Genomic DNA, 22393 nt, shown 5'->3' with positions numbered 1-22393 from the left:
CCCATGAGGACATGCAGGCTGAAGATTGATGCTTGGGAGGAGGGTGCCTTAAAGACGAGTCTCTATGATGTTGTTTATGGATCACCCACCCCCGAACTTTTTCATAACTTTGTGAAAAAGAAATAAAATTTTGTCCCTTATTAGAACTCTACCCCCAACCCTATACCATATGCTTTTCTCAGACAACACGGAAAAGCCCGAAGCACATGTTCAGCCCCTGATCAAAGTCAAGAATGTTGTGCAGGTGATGTTTATTTCAAAAGAACTCCGTCAATGCGGCTGGGAGGCATACAGTACCATTTGTTAATATACCCACTCCACGGCGAGGGTACATTCAAAGGGCTCCACCCGGGGGGCGGGGGGGGGAAGTATTTTCCTGTTTCTACAGAATTATACAAATACGCTAACAAAGCAGGAACACGCCACACTCTAGGATTTCCCCCACGCTTCGTTAATTTAGAGGTAATGGGAAGAAAACACCATGTGACAATCATGAGATGCTCATTTAAATAGTTGAGAGAGAGAGAGAGAGAGAGAGAGAGAGAGAGAGAGAGAGAGAGAGAGAGACACCTTCCTGGGCTTGAGAGAGAGGAACTCTGAGAAAAATAATAGCAAAGGGATTTATGGATTTGAGTCTTCAATTGTCACAGTCTGGATCTGACACATCCCCCAAAGGCTCAGGTGTTGACAGCTCATTCTCATTTCTCCCTCCCTCTGCCCCACGTCTCTCTCAGCCACCACACACATGCACCCTGATGTTCTGCCTCACCACAGGCCCAGAAACTATGGAGCCAAATGACCACAAACTGACACCATGAGCCAAAAATAAATCTTCCCTCCTTTCAGTTGATTTTTCTCGGGTATTTTGTCACAGCAACAAGAGGCTAACTAATACAGCTATATTCCCTAGAAATTGATTCTGAGGTGGAGGATTTCATGCTGAAGACTTACTGGGTGTACCTTCCACCAAATGCCCATGAGTGAGAAAGGTAGGATTGGAAGAAGGTGATCTCAATATTTGCACTACCATTGTAGCCAGGACCTGAGTCAAGCCTATAACTCCAGCCAGGTGTCTTATGGGGAGAATAATCCTCCAAAGTTGCTATTCATTAAACCAAGGGGGGTAAAACCTTTACATCTCTGCAATCAGTCATTGGTCTGCAGGCCAGTCCCTGGGAAATGGAGAAGGGGACACTACCTTGAAGAGGGATTTGGGAGACTATGACAGTTTTGTTTCTATGGCAAATGGAATAGGATCTTGCTCACTTGATTATGGGATCTAATATAAAAGATAGGTGCACACTGAAACAGGAACTAGTAAGTTGAATCACGTACATCCCTCGGCAAACTGAAATCGTCCATAGGAGAATGATGTGGCTGGCTGCAGTAACTGAGGATTCTCAGATTTAAAAAGTGAGAACTGCGAGGAAAACGTCTCCCGGGTTGTTTTAGCAATTTTCCAAATCAAGCTGTCATTTGAGGAAAGTCTGGAGAAATGATTTGCTCAGAGTTCTAGAGTAACAGACAGAATTAGAACCAGCGCAAGGGGTGACTCATGTCAGGACGAACCCAGCCTCTCTCCCTACTTCCCACACCAGAACGGCGCGGAAGAGAGTTTTGACAAGTCATCGAATCCTTGCTCCTAACAAAAGATAACGGTTCCCATAACACAAAGCCAGTGAGGGGAGTGAGAGCCCAACGAGTAACAGGAAAGAAGACATCCACCAGAGCTTTTCTAGAGAGCAAAACCAGCACTGGTGGGCTTTACCTAGAACAGGTTTCCACTGAATGTGGGAAGGAGTTCTAAATGAGTTAGCATCACCTAACAATCGAGTAGCCAGGGCTATGGTCTGTCCCTATCCTGGACGTTGTCCAGTAACACTAAAACTTTAGGGCTACACATGCTAGCTACAGTCCAGAGCTGTACTAAGTGCTTTATCCAGATTATCTACTGTGATGTTCTCCATAATCTCATGAGATGATTTATTGTAATGCCCATAGTGTATAAAAGAAAATGAAGATTTGGACAGCCCAAAGACCCTACCAGCCACCACCTGGGGGGCCAAGGCATCAGCATTTCTACCTTAGATTACTTATCTAAGTGCTTTCCCACTAGTCATCTGATTTTTGTCCTGGCACCTGGAATTTATTCTCCACACAGCAGCAACAGTGATTGTGATGGTAATGTTCGTCCACACCTGACGAAGACACAGGACTCCCAGATATTTAGTTAAACTTTATTTTCTGGAAGTTTTAGAATGAAATTGGCATTTAAAAATCAGCAGATTTGGTAAAGCAGATTGCCCTCCCTAATGTGGATGGGCTTCAACCAATCACTGAGGGCCCGACCAGAACAAAAACATGGAAGAAGGGAGGGTTCACCCTCTGGCTGACTACTGAAGCTGGGAGGTAATGTCTTCTCCTGGCCTCACACTGGGGTGCATAATATCATCTCTCCTGGTGGGACTTGGATCGGAACTTAAACCACCAATTCTCCTGAGCCTCTAGCTTGCAGATTGCAGATGGTGGGAGTAAGCCTCCCTACCTGCAGGGACCAATTCCTGGTAATAAATCTAAACATATGTGTGTAGTCTCCTATTGGTTCTTTCCATTTGGAAAACTCCTACTAATACGCTGATCCATTTACAACACTGTCAGATCATGTCATTCTGTGAGTCAGAAGTCTCCAGAGACTTCTGTTCTCAAATCAGAATGAAGCCAAAATCTTGTCCACAGCCTGCAAAGTCCTATAGGTTCTACGGTGCAGACCAGCCAAACAGCACCGCCCTCACTCCACCTCCCACTGACCACACGCACGTGCACGCACACCCCTCCGGGCACACTGTCCCTACTGCATCAGAACACAACTCCACACTGCTTCCCTCTGCCTAAAATCCTTTCCCCAAGGTACTTACATGGTTGATCCTCATTTCCTTCAGGTCTCTGCTCAAATAATGCCTTATCAATGAGACGTCCTGACTGTCTAACATCAAGCAGAAACCCCAGCCCCAAAGCACTCACTGCCTCCCGCTCCTGCTTCACGTTCTGTGAGCACAGATCACCATCTGACTTCTGTATTAACTTATTAGTATCTGCATCAGGCTTTAAAAGTCACACCATTTTTAAAAATCTGGCCTTGATCGAATTGTGCACCATTATCTTCCAACCATCAGAATGGTACATGACACAGTAAAGATTAGTTGAATGAATGAAGACCAGGCAACTGAACTTGAAACCCATTCTTTTAAATACCAAATTATGGGTAACTAGCATCTAGTAAAAAGGACTTCCTTGATTGGGGGTGTGGTTAGGAACAAGGAGATCTAAGGTTCCTTCCAATTCTGGGACTGTGATGCTATGGTGAGGTCATTAGGACCTTGATAGTACAGTTTCCTCTTGCTGCTCTTGAATAAGCAAGGGGTGAGCTTAGGCGTGGATGAGATCACAGGTTCAGGAAGCCACTCCTCCTTGAGTCACCTAACCCATTTCTCATGCTGCTACTGTTTGCTCTTATTCCTCAGATGACATCTGGTCCTGTAGCATTTCCGTTGTCAATGGGAAAGCATAAAATCGAAATTGTCATTTCAAGCTGGTGACTTATCTGATAAATACAAAAGTTATTTTATATATATTTTATATATATATATATATATATATATATATATATATATATATATATATAAACTTTTTTTCTTTCAGTACTGGGGATTGAACCCTCTTAACCACTGAGTCCTTTTTGTTTTGAGACAGGGTGTTGCTAACTTGCTTAGGGCCTGGCTAAATTGCTGAGGCTGGCTTTGAACTTTGATCCTCCTGCCTCCCTCTCCCAAATTGCTGGGATTACAAGTGTGTGCCACCATTCCTGGCTCATTAAAACTTTTTTTAATGAGTTTTTTTTTTAAACTCATTAAAACTCACTCATTAAACAAGAGTGAGTGTACTGAAGACATTTTACAAAGATAAATTCACTGATTTATTATTGACCACTCAAAAGTTAGGGAAAACATAAATATAACCTTGAAAGCTAATATACTGTAAGCCAAAGACATACAGAATAGATGCTTTGAACAGGCAGAGTTTACTTCTCTTTTTCTTTCTTTTTTTTTTTTTAGTTTGTTCTAATTAGTTAAACATGACAGTAGAAATGCGCGGCATGGCAATCTGAGAGCTGGAGGATTTCAAAGCTTCAGACTGGCAGGTCACATGGTCAGAAAAGGGGGTCAGAAAACAGCCTGGAATAAGATGCCTCACTGTCTCTAGCAGTTCCAGAGAGTTCTCAATAAGAGACTCCTAATATTACTCCTGACTAACTTATCAAGCCAACAAATGATTAAATTCTTCTTGGGAGTAAGTTCCTTAAACAAACAGCAGCTTGAGACACTTTCCCATGTGAATGCTTTACATTCGTCAGAAATGTCCCTGTTGATTCACTTTTAAAGTGGTATTTGTTTTATTTTGTTCTTCCCGACCAACATTTTGGAATTTCAGTTTAAAACTCCAGGTGTAAGCCACACTTTGGACAAACCCAGAGGAGAAATATTCCTTTTTCTTTCTCTCCCCACCCCCTCATCTCCTAATTGCTAGTCTGTGGGTGTCTCGGAATAGTTGTGAGGTTGAAATCACCTACATATAACCACCATTTTATAAAAGGCTAAAGCGGAAGCTAGTCACATCTTTATAGGCTTTCCTTTCTCTAAACCATTGTGGAAAAGCAGCTGTTATACAATGGAACTTAGGAAGGAAAAGACAAACAACAATGTCAACTTACTGCTCGGGTTTGGCACGTAGTTTGGCTAGAAGATTCCCTGGAATTCTCATCTGATGCTCCCTATCATCCCCCACGATAGGCACTTTCAACTCCTCCCTCCCCCATCTCACTGGTGAGGACACTAAGGATTAAAAAAGCCAAAGAATTAAAGAACCCAAATCAAGCACCGCTGTTTAAATGGCAAAGCCTGAACTTGAGTGTGGGCTTCTTTCTATCTGCACTCTTAACCACTGCGCTCTACTGCAAGGAGGAAAGGAAGGGACGAGGAACAGAACATTCCTTTCTCCTGCCGCAGAGGTGAGAGAGAACCCAGAAAAGAAGCACAGCAGGCTCTTTGCTTCCTTTCCAAGTTACCAACCCAAGTCATACGTGCTGGTGCACACACGTACACACACGCACACGTGGTCCAAGGCTTCCCAACTGTAGATGTCTCAGGCCATCTGTGGGCTTTTCTTAAAGGTCACCCAACAAGCCCCTAGGGAAAGTAGGGCTTGGTCTAAAAAGTTTTATATTTCCTCTCACTTTTTAAACATTGGAAAATCCATTCGACGGAGAGAAATGAATAGTAAAAGGAGCTCTAACTGCCCAGAGCCAATAAAATGTAATGGAAAAAGGCAAGAATATGGCTGGACTTTATTTTCTTTTTGCTCAGCACATCCTGTCTGTAATCTGAAAGGTAAATAGGCCATGCCCAACATACCAGCTCTTTTCAGGTGAAATTATCTGGGTTATAAAAACAAGTAACAACTGTGTTTTCATTATTCCTTAATTCATGGCTGACAGAAATAGCATCCAAAATAAATCAGAGACAAATCTTGCCCATGAGAGATGAAACCCATGAATTTTCACTACTTTGATAGCTGACTTTTATGAACATTTTTTTTTCTTTCACTTGAATTAAAATTGTGTAATATTATCTGAAAGAGTGAGTTGCAAAAGTCAGAAAGTGAATTTTCATATTTGGATTATTTAAAACAAGAGGTGATAAAAACAGAAACAGATGCTCTTTCCATATCATTAGTGGACTAACATCCCTGTGGACCTAACTTTCAGAACAGGACGACTAAACATGCAGCACCTCTCTCTCCAACCCCAAAACATCAACTTCTTGGCTCTTTAATGCTCCAAACAACTTCCATCATGCCAGTGAGAGTTATGCCTATTTTGTCGTATATATTAAATTTCTCTTACATTATCCTTCCTTCTGTGTATTAAAGCTGAGAAGACAGTCTAACAGAAGCTATCTTCACACGAAGAATATCCTTTAACAAGAAACTAGATACATCAATAGTTTATTTGAACCAATTTCCATCACATTTCTTTCTCTAGATGCCCTTTAAATCAAGAATTGCCTATGAGACACATTTAATTTAGTTCCTTTTAGTTACACATAACATTAGGGTTCATCTTGACACAATTATCAAAGCATGGCATATAATTTCCTCTAATTCCGTCTCCAGCACTCCCCTCTCCCCCTTCTTCTACCCTTCCCTTTACTCTAATGATCTTTCTACTATTTATTTATAGTTTTTTCATTATTAATGTCCTCTGGATGTGCATGATGGTGAGATTCACTGAGATAAATTCACATATGTACATGGGAAAGTTAGGTCAGATTAATTCCACTGTTCTTCCCCATATAGCCCCTTCTCGCCTCCCAATCCCCTTCTCTACTCCACTGATCTTTTTTCTATTTTGATGAAATCCCTCCACCCTTTTTCTTTTCTTTCTTCTTCCCCACCCCCTTATTTTGGACTAACTTCCACATATCAGAGAAACAACTGACCTTTGACTTTCTTTCTTTTTTTTTATAATTTAGTTGAATAATTTCTAATGGCATTAAAGTTCTATATATACTAGTCTCCAGTTCCATTCATTTATTAGGAATTTCATTCTTCTTTATGACTAATATTAATTAATATTTTCTTTATCCATTCACCTGTTGAGAGGTATCCAGGTTGTTTCCATAGCCTGGCTATTGTGAATTGTGCTACTGTGAACATCAATATGGCTGCATCACTGTATTATGTTGATTTTAGATCTTTTGGATGTATACCAAGGAATGGGATAGCTGGGTGACGTGGTGGTTCCATTCCTAGGTTTTTTGTCTTTTGCTTTTGGGACTGGGGATTGAAACGGGGGTGTTTAACCATTTAGCCACATCCCAAGCCCTATTTATTTATTTGTTTATTTATTTTTATTTTGAGACAGGGTCTCATTAAGTTGCTTAATCAAGAATTACCTATGAGACACATTATTATTGTGGACCTCATTAAGTTACTGAGGCTGGCTTTGAATCTGTGACCCTCCTGTCTCAGCCTCCCAAGTTGCTGGGACCATTCCTAGTTTTTCAAGGAATCTCCAAACTGCTTTCCAGAATGGATACTCGAACCTGTAGTCCCACCAACAATATAAGAGCATATCTTTCCTCTACATTCTCTGAAACACTTATTTTATTTGTATTCTTTATAATTGCCATCCTGACTAGAGTGAGATTAAGTCTCAAGGTAGTTTTGATTTGCATTTCCCTAATTGCTAGAGATGTTGAACATTTTTTCCATATATTTGTGGGCCTTTTGTATTTCTTCTTTTGAAAAGTGTCTATTTAGTTCTTTTGCCCATTTGTTGATTGGATTATTTGATGGGGTGTGTGTGCATGTGCGCGCGCACACACACAGCATGCACAGCTTTTTGAGTTCTTTACCTATTCTGCATATTAATGCCCTATCTGAGGAACAGGTGGCAAAGATCTTCTCCCATTCTCTAGGCTCTCTCTGCACATTCTTAGCTGTTGCCTTTGCTGTGCAGAAGATTTTAATCTGATGCTGTCCCACTTACTGACTTTTGGTTTTACTTCTTGCACTTTAGGAGTCTTGTTAAGGAAGTCGGTTCCTGTGCTAACATGCTGGAGTGCTGGCCTTACGTTTTCTTCCAGCAATTGCAGAGTTTCCAGTACGATTCTTAGGCCTTTGATCTACTTTGGGCTGACTTTCATGACAGTGAGAAATGTGGGTCAAGTTTCATTCTCCTATATGGAGATCCGGGTTTTCCAGCAGCATCATTTCTCCAACATGTGCTTTAGGCACCTGTGTCTAGTATCAGATAATTGTACTTCTGCGGGTTTATCTCTGTGTCTTCTCGTCCATTGGCCTTCATGTCTTTTTTGGCACCAGTATTATGTTGTTTTTGTTACTAAAGCCCCATAGTATAATTTGAGGTCCTGTATTATTGAGGCCACCTGCAGCAGTCTTTTTGTTCAGAAGTGCTTTGGCTATTCTGGCTCTTTTATTTTTCCAAATGAATTTTAGAACGGCTTTTTCTAGTTCTGTGAAGAATGTCATTGGTATTTTCCTTGGGATAGCATTGATTTCTATGTAATTCTTTTGGTAGTGTGGCCATTTTGACCATATTAATTCCGCCTATCCAAAAACATGGGAGGTCTTTTCATCTTCTAACACCTTCTTCGATTTCTTTATTCTTCAGTATTCTATAGTCTTCATTGTAGAGGGCCTTCACCTCTTTCATTAGATTAATTCCCGCGCGCATGCGCGCGTGTGTTTGTGTGTGTGTGTGTGTGTGTGTGTGTGTTTAAGGTTATTGTGAATGGGATAGTTTTCCTAATTTCTTTTTCAGCAGGCTCATTGTTGGAGTATAAGTAAGTGATGTATGTTGATCTTACATCCTGTTACTTTTCTAAATTTGTTTATGGCACTAGAAGTTACATGACATAATTTAAAGCCGTGTTCTTCAAAGCACCGGTTGTGAACAAGTCAGTAGGTGGCAAGGTGCAACAGAAGCCCTTCATCAGAAGTTGAATGGGGGTGGCACTCCAGTGGCACAATTGATTCTCACAAAGTATTATAAGAAGTTACACAGGGTCCCCCTGCTTTCCTTTCACCCTAAGTTCTCACAGAGCCTCCAAGGTACAACTTTGCATTACTTTCCTCCAAGAAAAAACATAGCAGTTTCCAAACTAATCCAACTGTGGAATGTTTTATTAAAGAATCATCTTGGCCTCACAGAGCTGCCAGTCCATGGAACACACTGGGATGGAGAGAAGCCAGTTCTCCCTAAAGATAGGAAATGAGTGGGCGAACATGGACTAGTCAAGACAGCGCCACATCCACTTATTCTGCACCCCCAGAATGCAATGCCCCCCACAGCTGGAGCACTGTGAAGGGTCCTGGCACCTCTATGTTACAACTGAGAAACAGGGAGATTGATCATGGGCCCATTCACACAGATGAGTTAAGATAGAGCTAGCACTGGAGCACAGTGACTTTAGAAGCAAAAAGAATTCAAGCTCCCAGCAAAATGGCCAGAGGTTCCTCTTAGGAAGAACAGCCAAAAATAGAACATTTAAAAACTTCATTAAATCCATGAAAACATAGTGGTACATCACCAAATTTAGCAGGTAGACCATTACATTTGGCTATTCCTCAGGGGAAAGGGAGGGCGAGGGCAATTCTTAGCAAAACCAGTAAAGCTGAATTTAAAATACAGTACACACAAGAAGTCTTTCCCAGTCAAACACTGGGAGATGTCATCATCCGATTAAAGTGGAAATTGGGAGAATGTAGCATATGAAAAAATGTTACGAATTTCTTTTCATCCTTGAAAACAAAAGATATGTGATATCTTTAATTTGAATGAAAATTTAAGTGTGGAGCTATTAGACACATTTTTAAATATTTTTGTAAAAAAAGAAGTAAATCTATAACTAAAACAAAGTGTTAACATAGTATTTCAGACAAGTCTGATTCTAATCACAAATGTCCAGACACTAAGGTGATCACACACACACAACTTTCCTATTTTAGTAGATCACTGGGTTAATAGGAGACCAGGGAAGATTAATGCCTACAGATATAAAAGTGCCTAAAGAGGGAGGGTACTGAAAATATTAAGCCATTTGATTTTCTGCTTTTGGGCATTCCCTAACACTGAGGAGGGATGAATCTCAATGACAGAATAATCTAATTGTACTGACTCCTACTCCCAAATTGCTGAAGGAGAAATGAGAAGTAGTTGTGCTGCTTTTAATTAGGAACTAAAATCTATTGAAACAATAATATGTCAGCGATGGTTATTTACAAATAAGAAGTATAAACTTTGCCTGGTATTCTTCACCCAATGCTGACGCACAAACTTTAATTCTGCCCTGAAACCTCACAGCAAAAACTCAATTCCATATCCTGCTTGCAAACATCAGTTACCCTCTGAGAAAATTTCCATCATGAATTCTCACCAAATGTTGCTTCTGACTCATTGTTTCAAGGATTAGCCAGGGTCAGAAACATGTGCGAGAAAGAGAAATAATAGTTTCTGAAGGACAGTAGTCCGAAACAAAGCAAGACCAAAGGAAACGGAAGTTGCTCTAGATACTTGGTCATTTCCTCACTTCCTACAAAGCAACACACACAGGCAAGATGAGGAAGGAGAAGCAATGTCAATACAAGTTTCGGTGAAGCCTGCTCCTGACCACCCGACTGGAAACCACCATATGCCCTCAGACCCCACATGCTTGCCAGACTCTACATTTTCCCTAAATCCTTTTTCCTCAATACTAGATAACTTACCTGCTTATTATGACATTTGTTCGTGGTATAACTTTCTTTGATAGATTATAAGCTCCTAAGAACAAAAATCCATTCCAGGTTTTGTTTCTCTAATAAAATCCTGGCCCCTGAAATAGTTCCTGGGACACAGTTACTTTTCAACAGAACTGTGCTGAATGAACAAACAGTGTAAGAATATTCTCTGCCATCTTTGTATTCTGCAGGAACTCAGCAGTCTGTCTCCTATCTTTATACCTTAACCAACTAACCTTCAAGGAAACTTGTAATAAAGATCACAGGCATTAATACCTGGTGTCACCCTAAAAGAGAGAAGCTCACCTCAGGAAGATTTCTGGAGTTCTCTCCTGTGGAACAAGAAGATTCAGAATACCATAGAAAGAAAGGAAAGAAGACAAAGTAAAACAATAGTATATCATGTCTTTGTAGGAGGTGAGCAAGGCTATGAAAGAAAATTCAGTAAATTGCTACCTGATTCTCTATCATTCAAAACCTAGTGAGCTTCTTAGAGATATTAAGTGTTTTCTATTTTGTTCCTTAACTAGTATCTTAAGAACACACTGTACTTATTCAATCAATAATTAAATTTCATATACACATCATATTTACTAAAAAAAAAAAAACCATTAAACATTGGATTTACCATGTGAGCTGCTATTTGGAAAGTGAAGCAAATGTGACGTTGTTTTCCAAAGCAAGATCATATTGGAGCAAGCTTTGGCTTCTCAAAGAGCCACAGAAATGTATCCTACTCTCACAATTTTTCCCTTTGTCCTTTTTCTCATAATGAAAGCATCAAGGAAAGCTTACAGCTGTGCAAAAGATGCACTGGCACTCCTGGAGTGTGGTCATCTTGTCCAGAGGCTGTTCGCACAAGCACAGTTTGCAAGTGATGAGGGGGGCCGGAGCAAGGTCTCCAGGTGTGGGGTTTTCGGCAGTCATGGTGAGGTAGTGGAGCCTACCAACTGAGCCCATCAGCCTGTCTTCAGCCTTCTTCTGTCTCCTCAATCCCTGCAGAGAGGTCCAAAGCAGAAAATATTATATCCATTGATACCACTATTGCTTCACCAACACATGTGGGGACCAGATGAGCACATGCTCATCCTCCATGATCTCTAAGAGTATAGCTAATACATTTCTGAGAAGCCTGGGCTGGAGAGCTTGCTATCTTGGCAAGGTATTTATTGCTGGAGTCCTGAAATTTAAGCTGACCTCACCTCACTGTCCCAACGCACAGCATGCCAGCTGTGGGAATTAAAAAGGCCACTGTGGCAGGGGCCTGGGGCGATGGTGGGCAAGGGCACCAAGTTTTAGCTGGACAGCATGAATAAGTTTTGGAGATCTACTATACAGTCTGGGAATTATAGTTAACAATAATGTATCATAAACTTTAAAATTGCTGAGTAGAATTAAATGTTCTTATATGTGAGGCAATAATATGCTAATTATCTTTTTTTTTTTAATTTGTTTTTATGTGGTACTGAGGATCGAACCCAGTGCCTCTCACATGCTAGGCAAGGGCTCGACCTCTGAGCTACAACCTCAGCCCAACACAATGCTAATGATCTTGATTCACTCATTTCACATGTACACACGGTATATCAGAATACCACACTGTCCACTACAAAGGGACCCCATTTATATTTGTCACATAGAGCCTAATAAAGCTGGAGGGGAGGGAGGGAAGTGCCACCATTAGTAAATATGCCATTTAGGAGTTGCATCACTGCAACCAGTTCAACAGGTTCACAAAAACATTCTAAATAGGTGTTGCTCAAAAAAGTTAAAGAATTACCATAATATCCAGCAAGTTCACTTCTTGGTCTATACCCAAAAGGACAGAAAGCTGGGTCTCAAAGAGATATTTGTACATCTATTCTATTATTCACAACAGCCAAAAGGGTAAACCAACTCCAGTGTCCATCAACGGATAAGTGAACAAAATATGGTATTTACATACAAAGAAATATTATTCTACCTTAAAAAGAGATGGATTTCTAACATGCTATAATATGGGTGAACCTTGAAGATATTACGCTAAGTGAAATAAGCCAGACAGAAAATGGTAAATACTTTCATTGCACTTAAAAGCAGTACCTAAAGTTGTCAAAGTCATAGCAATAAAAAAAAGTAACTGGAGTTACCAGATGGTGAGAGGGGGAAATGAAGAATTTTTGTTTAATGGGTGCAGAGTTTCTGCATGGGATGCTGAAAAGGTTCTAGAAGTGGATAGTGGTAATAGCTACACAACCCTTAAGGGATTTAGCACCACTGAATTTAGGTTTAAAATGATTGAAATGTTAAGTTTTTATTATGATAAAGATGTTATGAACATTTGTACACCAAAAAAAGTTTTACAGATATTTTCAAAATGTTTAGATATTTTCAAGCAGTTCATTGTATGCCTTCACATATATTATTTCATTTAATCTCTTACAACCAGGATGATTATTCTATTCATTTTATAGATGAATTGAGACATTGAAAAGTTATCAGCCAAAGTTCTCAGAGCTTATACATGGCAGAGCAACTGTGCCAATCAAGGCTGTCTGAAATATAAACATGTTTCTTGTCACATATGTAAGATATTACTCCTTAGTTTGTGAGTTACATGCCCAGAGGTTGTGAAATCAAAGTTACAAAACATGTAAAAACAAATATGTGGAGGTGTTTTGGTACTGGGAATGGAACCCAGGGCCTTGCACATGCTAAGCACATGCTCTACCACTGAGCTACACCCCCACCCCTGAAAATATGTTTATGACACAAAAACCTTTTCTGTAGCAAAAACTCATTTTTTTTAAAGGAATTCTAAGCATTTCAATAGGATTAAATGTGACCCATTCAATTGTGACCCAATGAGATACAGGAAAGAAGACACATATTTCATTTCTTTTGAGATATGAAAATCCAAAATGGTTGTTCAAAAAAGAAACAATTTATGTTCCTGGTATCATAACATCAATGCCCTAATGTGATGGTTTTGAAACATTTTTCAATCAATGGAATTTTATAAAAACAAAAATCTTCACCAAGCTACCACTGTATAATAGAGATTAAGTAGTGCTGGTTCACAGTGGGAGACCCAGGGCCAGTCCCTCTCACAGCCTCTGTGGTGCCATTACACAGACCTAAGACCACACCACGCACAGTCAGAAAAACGGCACTTTGGGTTTTTCACATTGGGCAAACTCAACAGTGAATGTTTTAAAAAAAATGAATGACACATAGCCGGCATGTCATTTTTAAAAAAAGAATACTGAACAAAAAATCATTTCACCATTGATTCAAGCTCTTCACACAGTAAACAGGAGAATCCAAAGTCCTCCCAGTGAATTTCCCCATAGCTGTGAACAGTTACGGAGTTTCCTCTTGTTTCCCATTTATGTCTTCAGATTCACCAGTCTCCTGTAACCCCAGCTATTTGGGAGGCTGGAGCAGGAGAATTTCCAAGTTCATTGCCAGCCTAAGCGACTTAGAGAGACCCTGTCTCAAAAGAAGAAGAAAAATATTATAAAGGAGACTGGCATGGTGGTGACCCCTATAATCCAGCGACCCAGGAGGCTGAGGCAGGATGATGGCAAGTTCAAGGTCAGCCTCAGCAATTTATTTGTTTTTTAAAAATATTTTTTTAGTTGTAGATGGACTCAATACCTTGATTTTATTTGTATGTGGTGCTGAAGATCGAACCCGGTACTGAGGATCGAACCTGGTACTGAGGATCGAACCTGAGGCGAGCGCTCTACCACTGAGCTACAACCCCAGCCCAGCCTCAGCAATTTAGCAAGGCCCTACCCAATTTAGAAAGATCCTGTCTCAAAATAAAAAAAATAAAAAGGCCTGGGGTTGTGGCTGATTACATGATTAAGCAACCCTGGTTTCAATTCCTGGCACCAAAAAAAAAAAAAAAAAAAAAAAGTTTTAAAAAGTTTTGAGGGTGTAGCTCAGTGGTGGAGCACCCCTGGGTTTATTTCCCAGAACTTGGGGGAAAAAAAAAAAAACTCCACCAGTCTCACCCTCACAACCCAAACTACCTCATAAATGACACAAAGCCCAGTGCATGTGTCCACAGGAGCACTGAGGACACACTCCGAGCTTTACCTGCCCCTCTGCCCCTATCACCAGCCACACCTCGATGGAGCATGGGCATCTCACTCCCATTCCTCTCCATGTTTTCAGAAAAGTCTTCCAGAGATGCCAACTCACTCCCTGGTCTACTGGCTTGCTCCACTTGTTCTTTCTCATGCCCCACATTTTTATCTAAGAAAGTGATTTGAATTACACACCTACCACTTGGATTTAAAAGGTAACAATTATAATCATTTTTACAGGTATTACAGATGTAACTGTGATTCTCATTGGGTGTTAAGAACCCCCTGGGTAAAGAATTTTGGCAGAGAATGTAGGGGCGTGCTGGAAAGAAGAGAAATCTGGCAGCTGCCTTTAGGTTTAAACTTTCTAAGATCGGTGGCAGTTTTCAGTGGCTTACACATCCCCAGCCATACAGCAGGACAGATTGGCCAGGCCACCTGAGAAAGGAAGCCACCCAACCCATCTGATCTCACGCTAAACTACCAGGAAAAGAGAACCAGCAACTCTACCTGCTCCAAGGGGGTCTTGCTCTATATAAAGTGTTCATCATATGAGAAGCAAGGGCCATCAGATAGGAAAAGAGCAGGAAAGTCACTTTCCCCCTCACGTGTTTTCATTAGAATCATCAAAGAAAGGACGGCCTCAGAAGCCGTGCAGGAAGCACAGGATGGATAAGGAATTTTCATCTCTGCTGCCAGCCTGAAAAAGCAATCTGCTCCCCAAACGCAGAGGGTGAGGAGCCAGCATTCAGGGTATTTTTAACTAGAGTATTTTATGCCCGTTTTACTACCCAGAATCAAAACATTATCTCTTGGCACAAAAAAAAAAAAAGATAATGTAACTGGAAAGGACAGTGTTTTATCAGAATGCTAATCTAGTTATTTAGAAATATTTACACCACTCTGCAAAAACCCTGAAAATTTGGATTAAACTCACGAAGCACAAACAGACTAAGAGAAATAGAAAACCATTGGAATGAGTCAACTAAACACTATTGATGTAAGAGAATGTATGCAAAACTCCACTGATCCACGTGCAGGCCCTAATTCCAGACGATACTCTGAAAGTCTAAGGGTGACTTGAGAACAAGGAACAAGAAGGAATAGGAGACACCTGAATATTCTCAAATTTTTATATGCCCTTACAAGACCCTGAATTGTCCTATGAAGCAGCTGGGAGAGCAGATGTGGATGCAGACCCTCGGAGGGGGCTGGCAGAGGGGGTGGATTCCAGGAAGGGTAAGTGGTGGGAGGTAAGGCTGAGGGCCACCTGTGTCACAGGGAGATTCTCAGGAAGTCAGTGCTCTAGGAGAAAAGGAAGAGGTAGCAATCCAAAGACCCATCACTGCCTTGTTCGGAAAGCTCTCCCAACTCCAGCTAAGAATCGCGCTCCAGACAGCAGCTACCATGCAACACAATCAACACATCAGTTCCAGGAACCCCTTCAGATGCCAAAAGCCACAGATGCTCAACTTCCTTACATGAAGTAGCATAGTATTTGCATATAACCTCCAAGCATTCTCCCATGTAGTTTAAGTCGTCTCTAGAGTACGTATCAATATGAGGGAAATGCTGTATAAGATGTTAATTGTTGAGAAAATAATTACAAGAAAAATACCTGTATGTGCTCAGTACAGACTCAGTTTTTTTTTTCCTGACTATCTCTGATCCACACCTGGGTGCATCCTCAGATTGAACAGGTGCGGAACGTGCGGATACAGAGATCAAGTGTGCTGCATTGACCTTGGCACTTCTACCCAATAGAGAGCTTTATTTAGCCACTGGTTCATGTTCTTAGCAGAAGCTATTGGGAACTGAAATGGTTCTGGCTGTTAGTGAAGGGCTGACCAGCGTCAGTCATTAGCCGTTTGCTGGAATTCCACCCCAATACATCCTGGGGTGCAAAGAGGACCCCTGGCTAGAAGCAGAAGCAAGGCAAGAGGGTGATGAGGACAGAGCTGAGGATCAGGGACCCAGAGCAATGCTCCAACCGGCTCAGTGTCGTGAGCACTGATTATGTCTTTGGCCAGTGCTCTCATCATTCAGGGACAAAAAGAACCAGTGCATATCAGCAAAATCAGAAAGCTCTCCTGTGCCCCAGGAGCACAGGAACCAGTGGAGCACCAGCAGACTCGCTCCAGAGAAATGCACGCTCTGAATCCATGGAATGTTTGACAGAACAATGCTCAAGGCCAGTGCGTTGGTGGACATGCGTGGCCACACAGAGCATGCCCTGTCGTTATTTTAATAATAACATAGATCAGAAAATATTCTCTGACAGAAGCAAACCCAAGAAAAACTTGGCTCATATATGTGATAGAAGTAAACATCCCCTACTCAGGGTGTGTAAGGTGGCAGCATGATAAAACATGGCTCCTCATGGTACCTTGCGAGGTAGGATGGGGAACTTTGGTCCCTTCCCGTTTCACAGCTTCATTTGGAGGTGAAAAGGCATTTCAGTCCACAACTCCTGTTTAGCATCTTCCTCTCAAGATTCCAGGATGACAATGAGATCATAACTTTGTAACCTGCAGGCCATTATCTTCTAAATATGGAACTGATCTGCAAATACAGCTAAGCGTCCCCCGAGGACAGGGACACGTCACTGTGTGAATATGGCAGAGTGCACTGCAGATGGCAGAAGCCAACTCTTGTGATGTGACCATCAGACATGGTGAACAGAAGGCATGAGAAGCTGTGGCCAGGTGACACTTCGAGCGAGGGGCTTCACAGTGGACTTTGTTTTTATAATAAGTAAGAGTAACCTTCCAGTACCAATGAAAGGCATGATATAGTAAATACGTAAACCAATAACGTAGTTGTGTATAGCAAGAATTACATATTGCACATAATTTCATGTTATTGTCTTTGTACACCTGGCAGTGCCGAAGAGCTAGGATCACCACAAACATGTGAGGAATGCCTTTTACCACCAGATGGCTGTGACATCACTAGGTGACAAGAACTTTTTAGATCCACTGGAATCTGTGGGACCACCATCATATTTATGGTCCGCCATTGGTTGAGGCGTTATAAGGCCCATGACTGGGTATCCTCTTTAACCATTTTTGGGGGGGCGGGGGTAATACCAAGAATTAAACTGGAGGCACTCAACCACTGAGCCACATCCCCAGCCCTCCTTTGTATTTTATTTAGAGACAGGGTCTCACTGAGTTGCTTAGGGCCTCACTTTTGCTGAGGCTGGCTCTGAACTCACAATCCCCCCTGCCTCGGCACCCCCAGCTGCTGGGATTACAGGCGTGCACCACCGTGCCTGGCCTCATTAACCATTTTTTGTGGGTGGAAAGAGCAAGGAGGAGCACATTCAATACCACAAGAATTGTTTTCTAAAGCATCTCTTTGCTATTTAAAAGTATGTCACAAATAAGATTCTTGACTACTGTTTTAATGAGATCTAATTTTAAAGTTTTTTTCCTACAAAATAGCTATGGAGGGAGATTCGAGAACATGGCCAACAGAGCACATGACTCTTTCTTTGAGTCTTCTAGGCATGTTCTCATTACACTACAGGGTGAAACCCAAGAGGTGGCAATCCATTCCGACTCTGCTAACAATACAAACTTATCAAAGAAGGTAGGAGTGAATGGGAGACAGGGAGAGGCTCCAGAATCGGGGCACTGCAACTTCACACCGTCCTGGAAGCTCCCTCCTGAACACCACCCGGCCCTGCCCACTCTGTTTTAATCAGTGGTTCCCCTGCCTCCCACACCTATTTACACAGCCCTGCTGAATACGTTTCTTCCCCTGCCTGGCATAACAACAAAGCTCCCAAGCAGGAAGGAAGGCCACTGACTGGCAGGTCAGACAATGAGGCAATGAGCAGATCAAGGAGAAGTGGTATTCAGAAAGCCCCACAGAGCAAGACTCTCATTTCTTGGGGTCAGGATATGAACATCTAAATCAAAAATTGTTCTGCAAATGCATAAAAGCCTGACCAAATAGTACCCTTCCTATAAAGGCTGAAAACTTCACATAGAACTTTTAGTTAGAAACGAGTTTAAAACCAATTTGGAAGCGGAGTCTCCTCCCTCCCATGCTGAGCAAGGTTTGGGGTGTTTATTTGCAATGTCTTTGCCAAATAAGGTTCTTGCAGCTGGAACCCATAGTGCAGGAAACAAAGTCAACCCACAAGGAACCAAATTCTACATGCCAGGTGGTAGGGACGGAAAGGTGATTGGGCCCAGTCCCTACGTACAAAGGGGAAACCAGTTGGGGAGGTTGTCAACAGATGATTTCAAATAACCATAGAGAAGAATCCGTGGGTTTATGGTTTCAGCCACAAGCCCATCAAAGAGAAATGAGTTATCTTATTCTGTCTTCCAAGAAAAACAACAGGTTGACTAAAGGTTAGGACTCAAACTCATGACTTCAGAGAGATCAGGGAGGTCTGGGTCTCGAAATATGCTTTTTAAAAAATATTTCTTTTTAGTTGTAGACAGACACAATACCTTTATTTATTTATTTACTTACTTATTTTTAGATGGTGCTGAAGATCGAACCCAATGCCTCACACGTGCTAGGCAAGTGCTCTACCACTGAGCCACAATCTCAGCCCTCAAAATAGCTCTTAATTGATACTCAAGCCATGCCATCAAAAGTCTCTCTTGCTATGAATAAGGGAATTGTGTTTCGCTTAAGTTGTGTTTCCTATCAACAAAGGGAGCCTATCCCAGAAGGGAACTTTCTTGTTCCAGGTTGGAAAAGCATTGGTTACCTTTACTCTCTACAATGTGTCATTTTCCATTTTTAAATAACTAGTACAGTAGGATACATTGGGTTAAGAAGTGCTCAACAACCAAGTATGTAGCAAATGCCAAGTTAGTACAAATAAAATATTTCTCCAAAACCTCCTCTATATGCTTAAAGGTCGAAAAATAAAATTGAGACATTAACTAACTGAACTTAGGTGCTGTTATTGCCTCTTGGAGTTACTTAAGGCTCAAATGACATCAGAGAAACATTACCCAAACAAACCAAAAACAACAACAAAACCACACACAGAGGAAAAACACATGATCAGGATGAAAAACATCAAAGTAGTTTTCACACTCTGGTAAAACAACCTGAATTAAGAATGACCACCCAAGTCCAAAGCCACTGCCAAGATTATCAGAATCTTTACAGACAAGAGACCACAACTCACATCCTTTAAGTCCTCAGCATCCAGCATAGTGCCTGGCAAACAGTCGTCACCCAACCGTAGAGTGTTGCTTGTACATGAAGGAGAAGAGATATTCAAGACCTGGTTCTCACTTGTACTCACTTTCAATAATTCAAAACTTAAAATATTGATAAACAAGGTATAACTAAGGAGCTTCTATAAGTTAATGTAGAAATCCTTGGAAAAAAAAATGTCTGGTATTCTGAAGCAATCACTGCAAATACCCACTCCTCAAAGTGGAAAGCATGATTGAGTAGCAGCTTGGCCCCTTTCCCACATTCCAAATAATCAGTTGCACAAAGTAGGTTCAGTCCCAAAACTGCTTGGACTTTGTTCTTCCAGTCAACATCTGGGTTCAACCTGATTCCTGACCTCTACCTCCAACTGGAGACGGCAAACACGAAGAACCTCACTCAACAAGAAAGTAATGTCACATCAAGGGCAGGAGAAACACAGAAGCCACTCTGCAGAGATAGAAATGTTCTAAACACCTGAAATATTGAAACAACCTTTTAAGAAGGGAAGTTGAATACCTTTTCTGATGAAAAGTACTCATAATTTTGGGGAGAAAGATGTCTTCTGGGAAGCTAGATGGTCTTACTAGGTAGATAAAACAAACTTTTTCTTTCTAGAAAGAGCATACTTTTCTCTTTGCTGTAGAATATGGCTGCAAAAACCTGGTTCATAATCTGAGACCCAAAAGCTGATTATTTTTACAAGACAGGTCTTAAACTGACCTAGTTTAGAAACCTGAATGCCTTTAAATCGCAAGTGAACTGAAACCATTCATGAGAATGGAGCTTTTGAATGCTGAGAATGTTCTTCAGGGCTCAGCACAAAGATATTTGGCATAATGAATGTAAATATTTGTAAAACTCTGGGTAAATTGACAGTGTCTGACCACACTCAGACCTTCCTTCCATTGCAGTAGTACAAGAGCAAGTTATCTAGGGTGATTGGTTTGGAGCTCTTTTTTTTTGGTTGAGTTTTTTGGTTTGTGTGAGATTAAAAGCCAAGCAACCCAATTCTGCCCCTTGACTTTCTTTTCATATTCACTATACATGTTTAATTTTCTTTTAAGCCATCAAGATAGAGTACTTTTGAAACGAGCATTTTTTTAAGTTGATGCCCACCACAAAGAATAAAATACCCTGCCAAAGGCGTGGAAGGGCAGGGCAGACGCTAGGTGAAATCACAGCCTTGAATTTCATAATACAATTATCTCCAAGTAGCTTTGTGCATTTGCTAGAGATTTCTCTTTTTCTCTCCTCCTCCTCAAGATAGTTTTAGAAATACTTAAGGAACTGCTACCCATGAAAAGGACCAATGTTCAGAAGGAAGGGCACAGCAAGGAGGGGAGAGAGTCGGAGAGGAGTGAACCATTGAAGGGACCAGAGCCCAGGAAGCTCAGCAGCTCAGGGGAAGCTGCAGCCCATGCTTTAATTAGCCAGCAACTCAGTGAAGACCGGCTGGGTTCCTTTTGCCTCATCCACACCCTGAAAACTGAGTCATCACAAAGTTCATTTATTTTGCTTCTGGGTATAGACACCCCTAATCTCCTGCTTCAGAAATGTTAAATGCATTATCCTGTAATTCATACCTCTCGATGTTCAAATACACACCCAGAAATGGCAAACCAGAAGAACACTGATAGTCCTTATAAGGCTCCCCAGCCTATGTTTTGATAAGATATGTGGGACAGAAAGCAATAAGAAACTGACAGTCTATAGTGGAAACATTTATTCAGAGAGAGGAATTCACCGTGAGAAATCTGTATGTAAGAAGTGCATGCGTCAGGAGCAGATTCACAGCAGAATCCCTGAAACTAATGAGAAAAGCAAAAGGTATCCTGGAAGGGGTAAGCAAAGGATGCCTTTTTCCTGTTAAAACAGAAATCAGTTTCCTTTTAACTTAAACTTGAGGCTATGATCAGAGTTTGATTCTATTTGATAGAAATTGTCAGAATAACCACAGTGATGTCTGGCCAAGATTCCAGGACTAACCCAACACTGTACTCATAGCTCTGTGTCAACATATTGCCATGCATTTCCAAATAACAGAAGGTAGACATCCAAGATCCTGCCAACTTTTGTTCTCCCCTAAAGATCCAGGGAGATTTGATCTCATCTTCAATTTTATGATGCATTTGTTACAAATGAAGCTAATGTATTTTTACCTTTACGAAGACATCTATTTTTAAAAGTTAACAGGTGTTTAAGGCATTCAGAATGCATGCAGTGCTGTATGGTTTCAGCACTAGAAACAGAAAATGAAGCCAAGCGCCAAGGTGTCACCGTTGCCTCGCTTCTCTCGCCCTTCTCGGTCCCTTTTCGTGGACGAACGCGGTTCCAGGCTTGCACCGCCTGCAGCCCCGGAGCCGCGCTCCGCACCTACCTGGCAGGAGGGCAGTGTCCCGCTGGCCGCAGCTCCTCAGCGGCCGGTCCTGCGCGCACGGCCAGCCCGAGCTGCGCGGTCGGCGCCGGGGAGGAGGAGCTCTTCCATTCCTCCCTGCCCTGGGCGCTCTGCGGCTGACAGCTCCTCACTTGGCAGGATCGCCAGCGACCGTGCGCCCGGACCTATCGGCGGGGAAGAGGAGGAGTCCCCGCGCGCCTCCCGGCCTGGCGACGCTGGGAACCGTGCCGGGCGGCGTGGGGCGCAGCTCACGGCGGCGGCGGCGCTGGGAGCCGCGTTTATTTATACAGGAAGCTCAGGCGCCGCACTTCCTACTTCCCATCTGGGTCGCACTTCAAGGCAGGTGATGGCTTAACCCTGTCCG

At 41.8% G+C, this 22393-nt stretch overlaps 1 protein-coding gene and 1 non-coding gene across 6 annotated transcripts in view; both read right to left on the bottom strand.

Annotated features, from left to right (window-relative positions):
• Rnf144b (ring finger protein 144B) overlaps positions 1 to 22393 on the bottom strand; it is a 156460-nt gene that overhangs the window by 59328 nt on the left and 74739 nt on the right. For 3 of the 5 annotated variants that reach the window (XM_078020587.1, XM_040282104.2, XM_040282105.2), the window contains one exon: positions 11155 to 11355. In XM_078020587.1, the coding sequence (XP_077876713.1) occupies positions 11155 to 11319 (165 nt within the window). In that variant the 5' untranslated portion in view covers positions 11320 to 11355. Of the gene's footprint in view, positions 1 to 11154; positions 11356 to 22011; positions 22313 to 22393 lie in introns of those variants that run through there. The other 2 variants (XM_005329150.5, XM_078020588.1) reach the window with 2 other exon arrangements.
• Trnaa-agc (transfer RNA alanine (anticodon AGC)) lies at positions 13007 to 13086 on the bottom strand. The gene has a single exon. It is a non-coding gene; the product is annotated as a tRNA-Ala (tRNA).

Source organism: Ictidomys tridecemlineatus, chromosome 8 (genome assembly GCF_052094955.1).
Source record: "Ictidomys tridecemlineatus isolate mIctTri1 chromosome 8, mIctTri1.hap1, whole genome shotgun sequence".
NCBI classification, from domain to species: Eukaryota; Metazoa; Chordata; class Mammalia; order Rodentia; family Sciuridae; genus Ictidomys; species Ictidomys tridecemlineatus.
The sequence above is the reverse complement of the archived record's forward strand: the minus strand, read 5'-3'. Positions and strand labels throughout refer to the sequence as shown.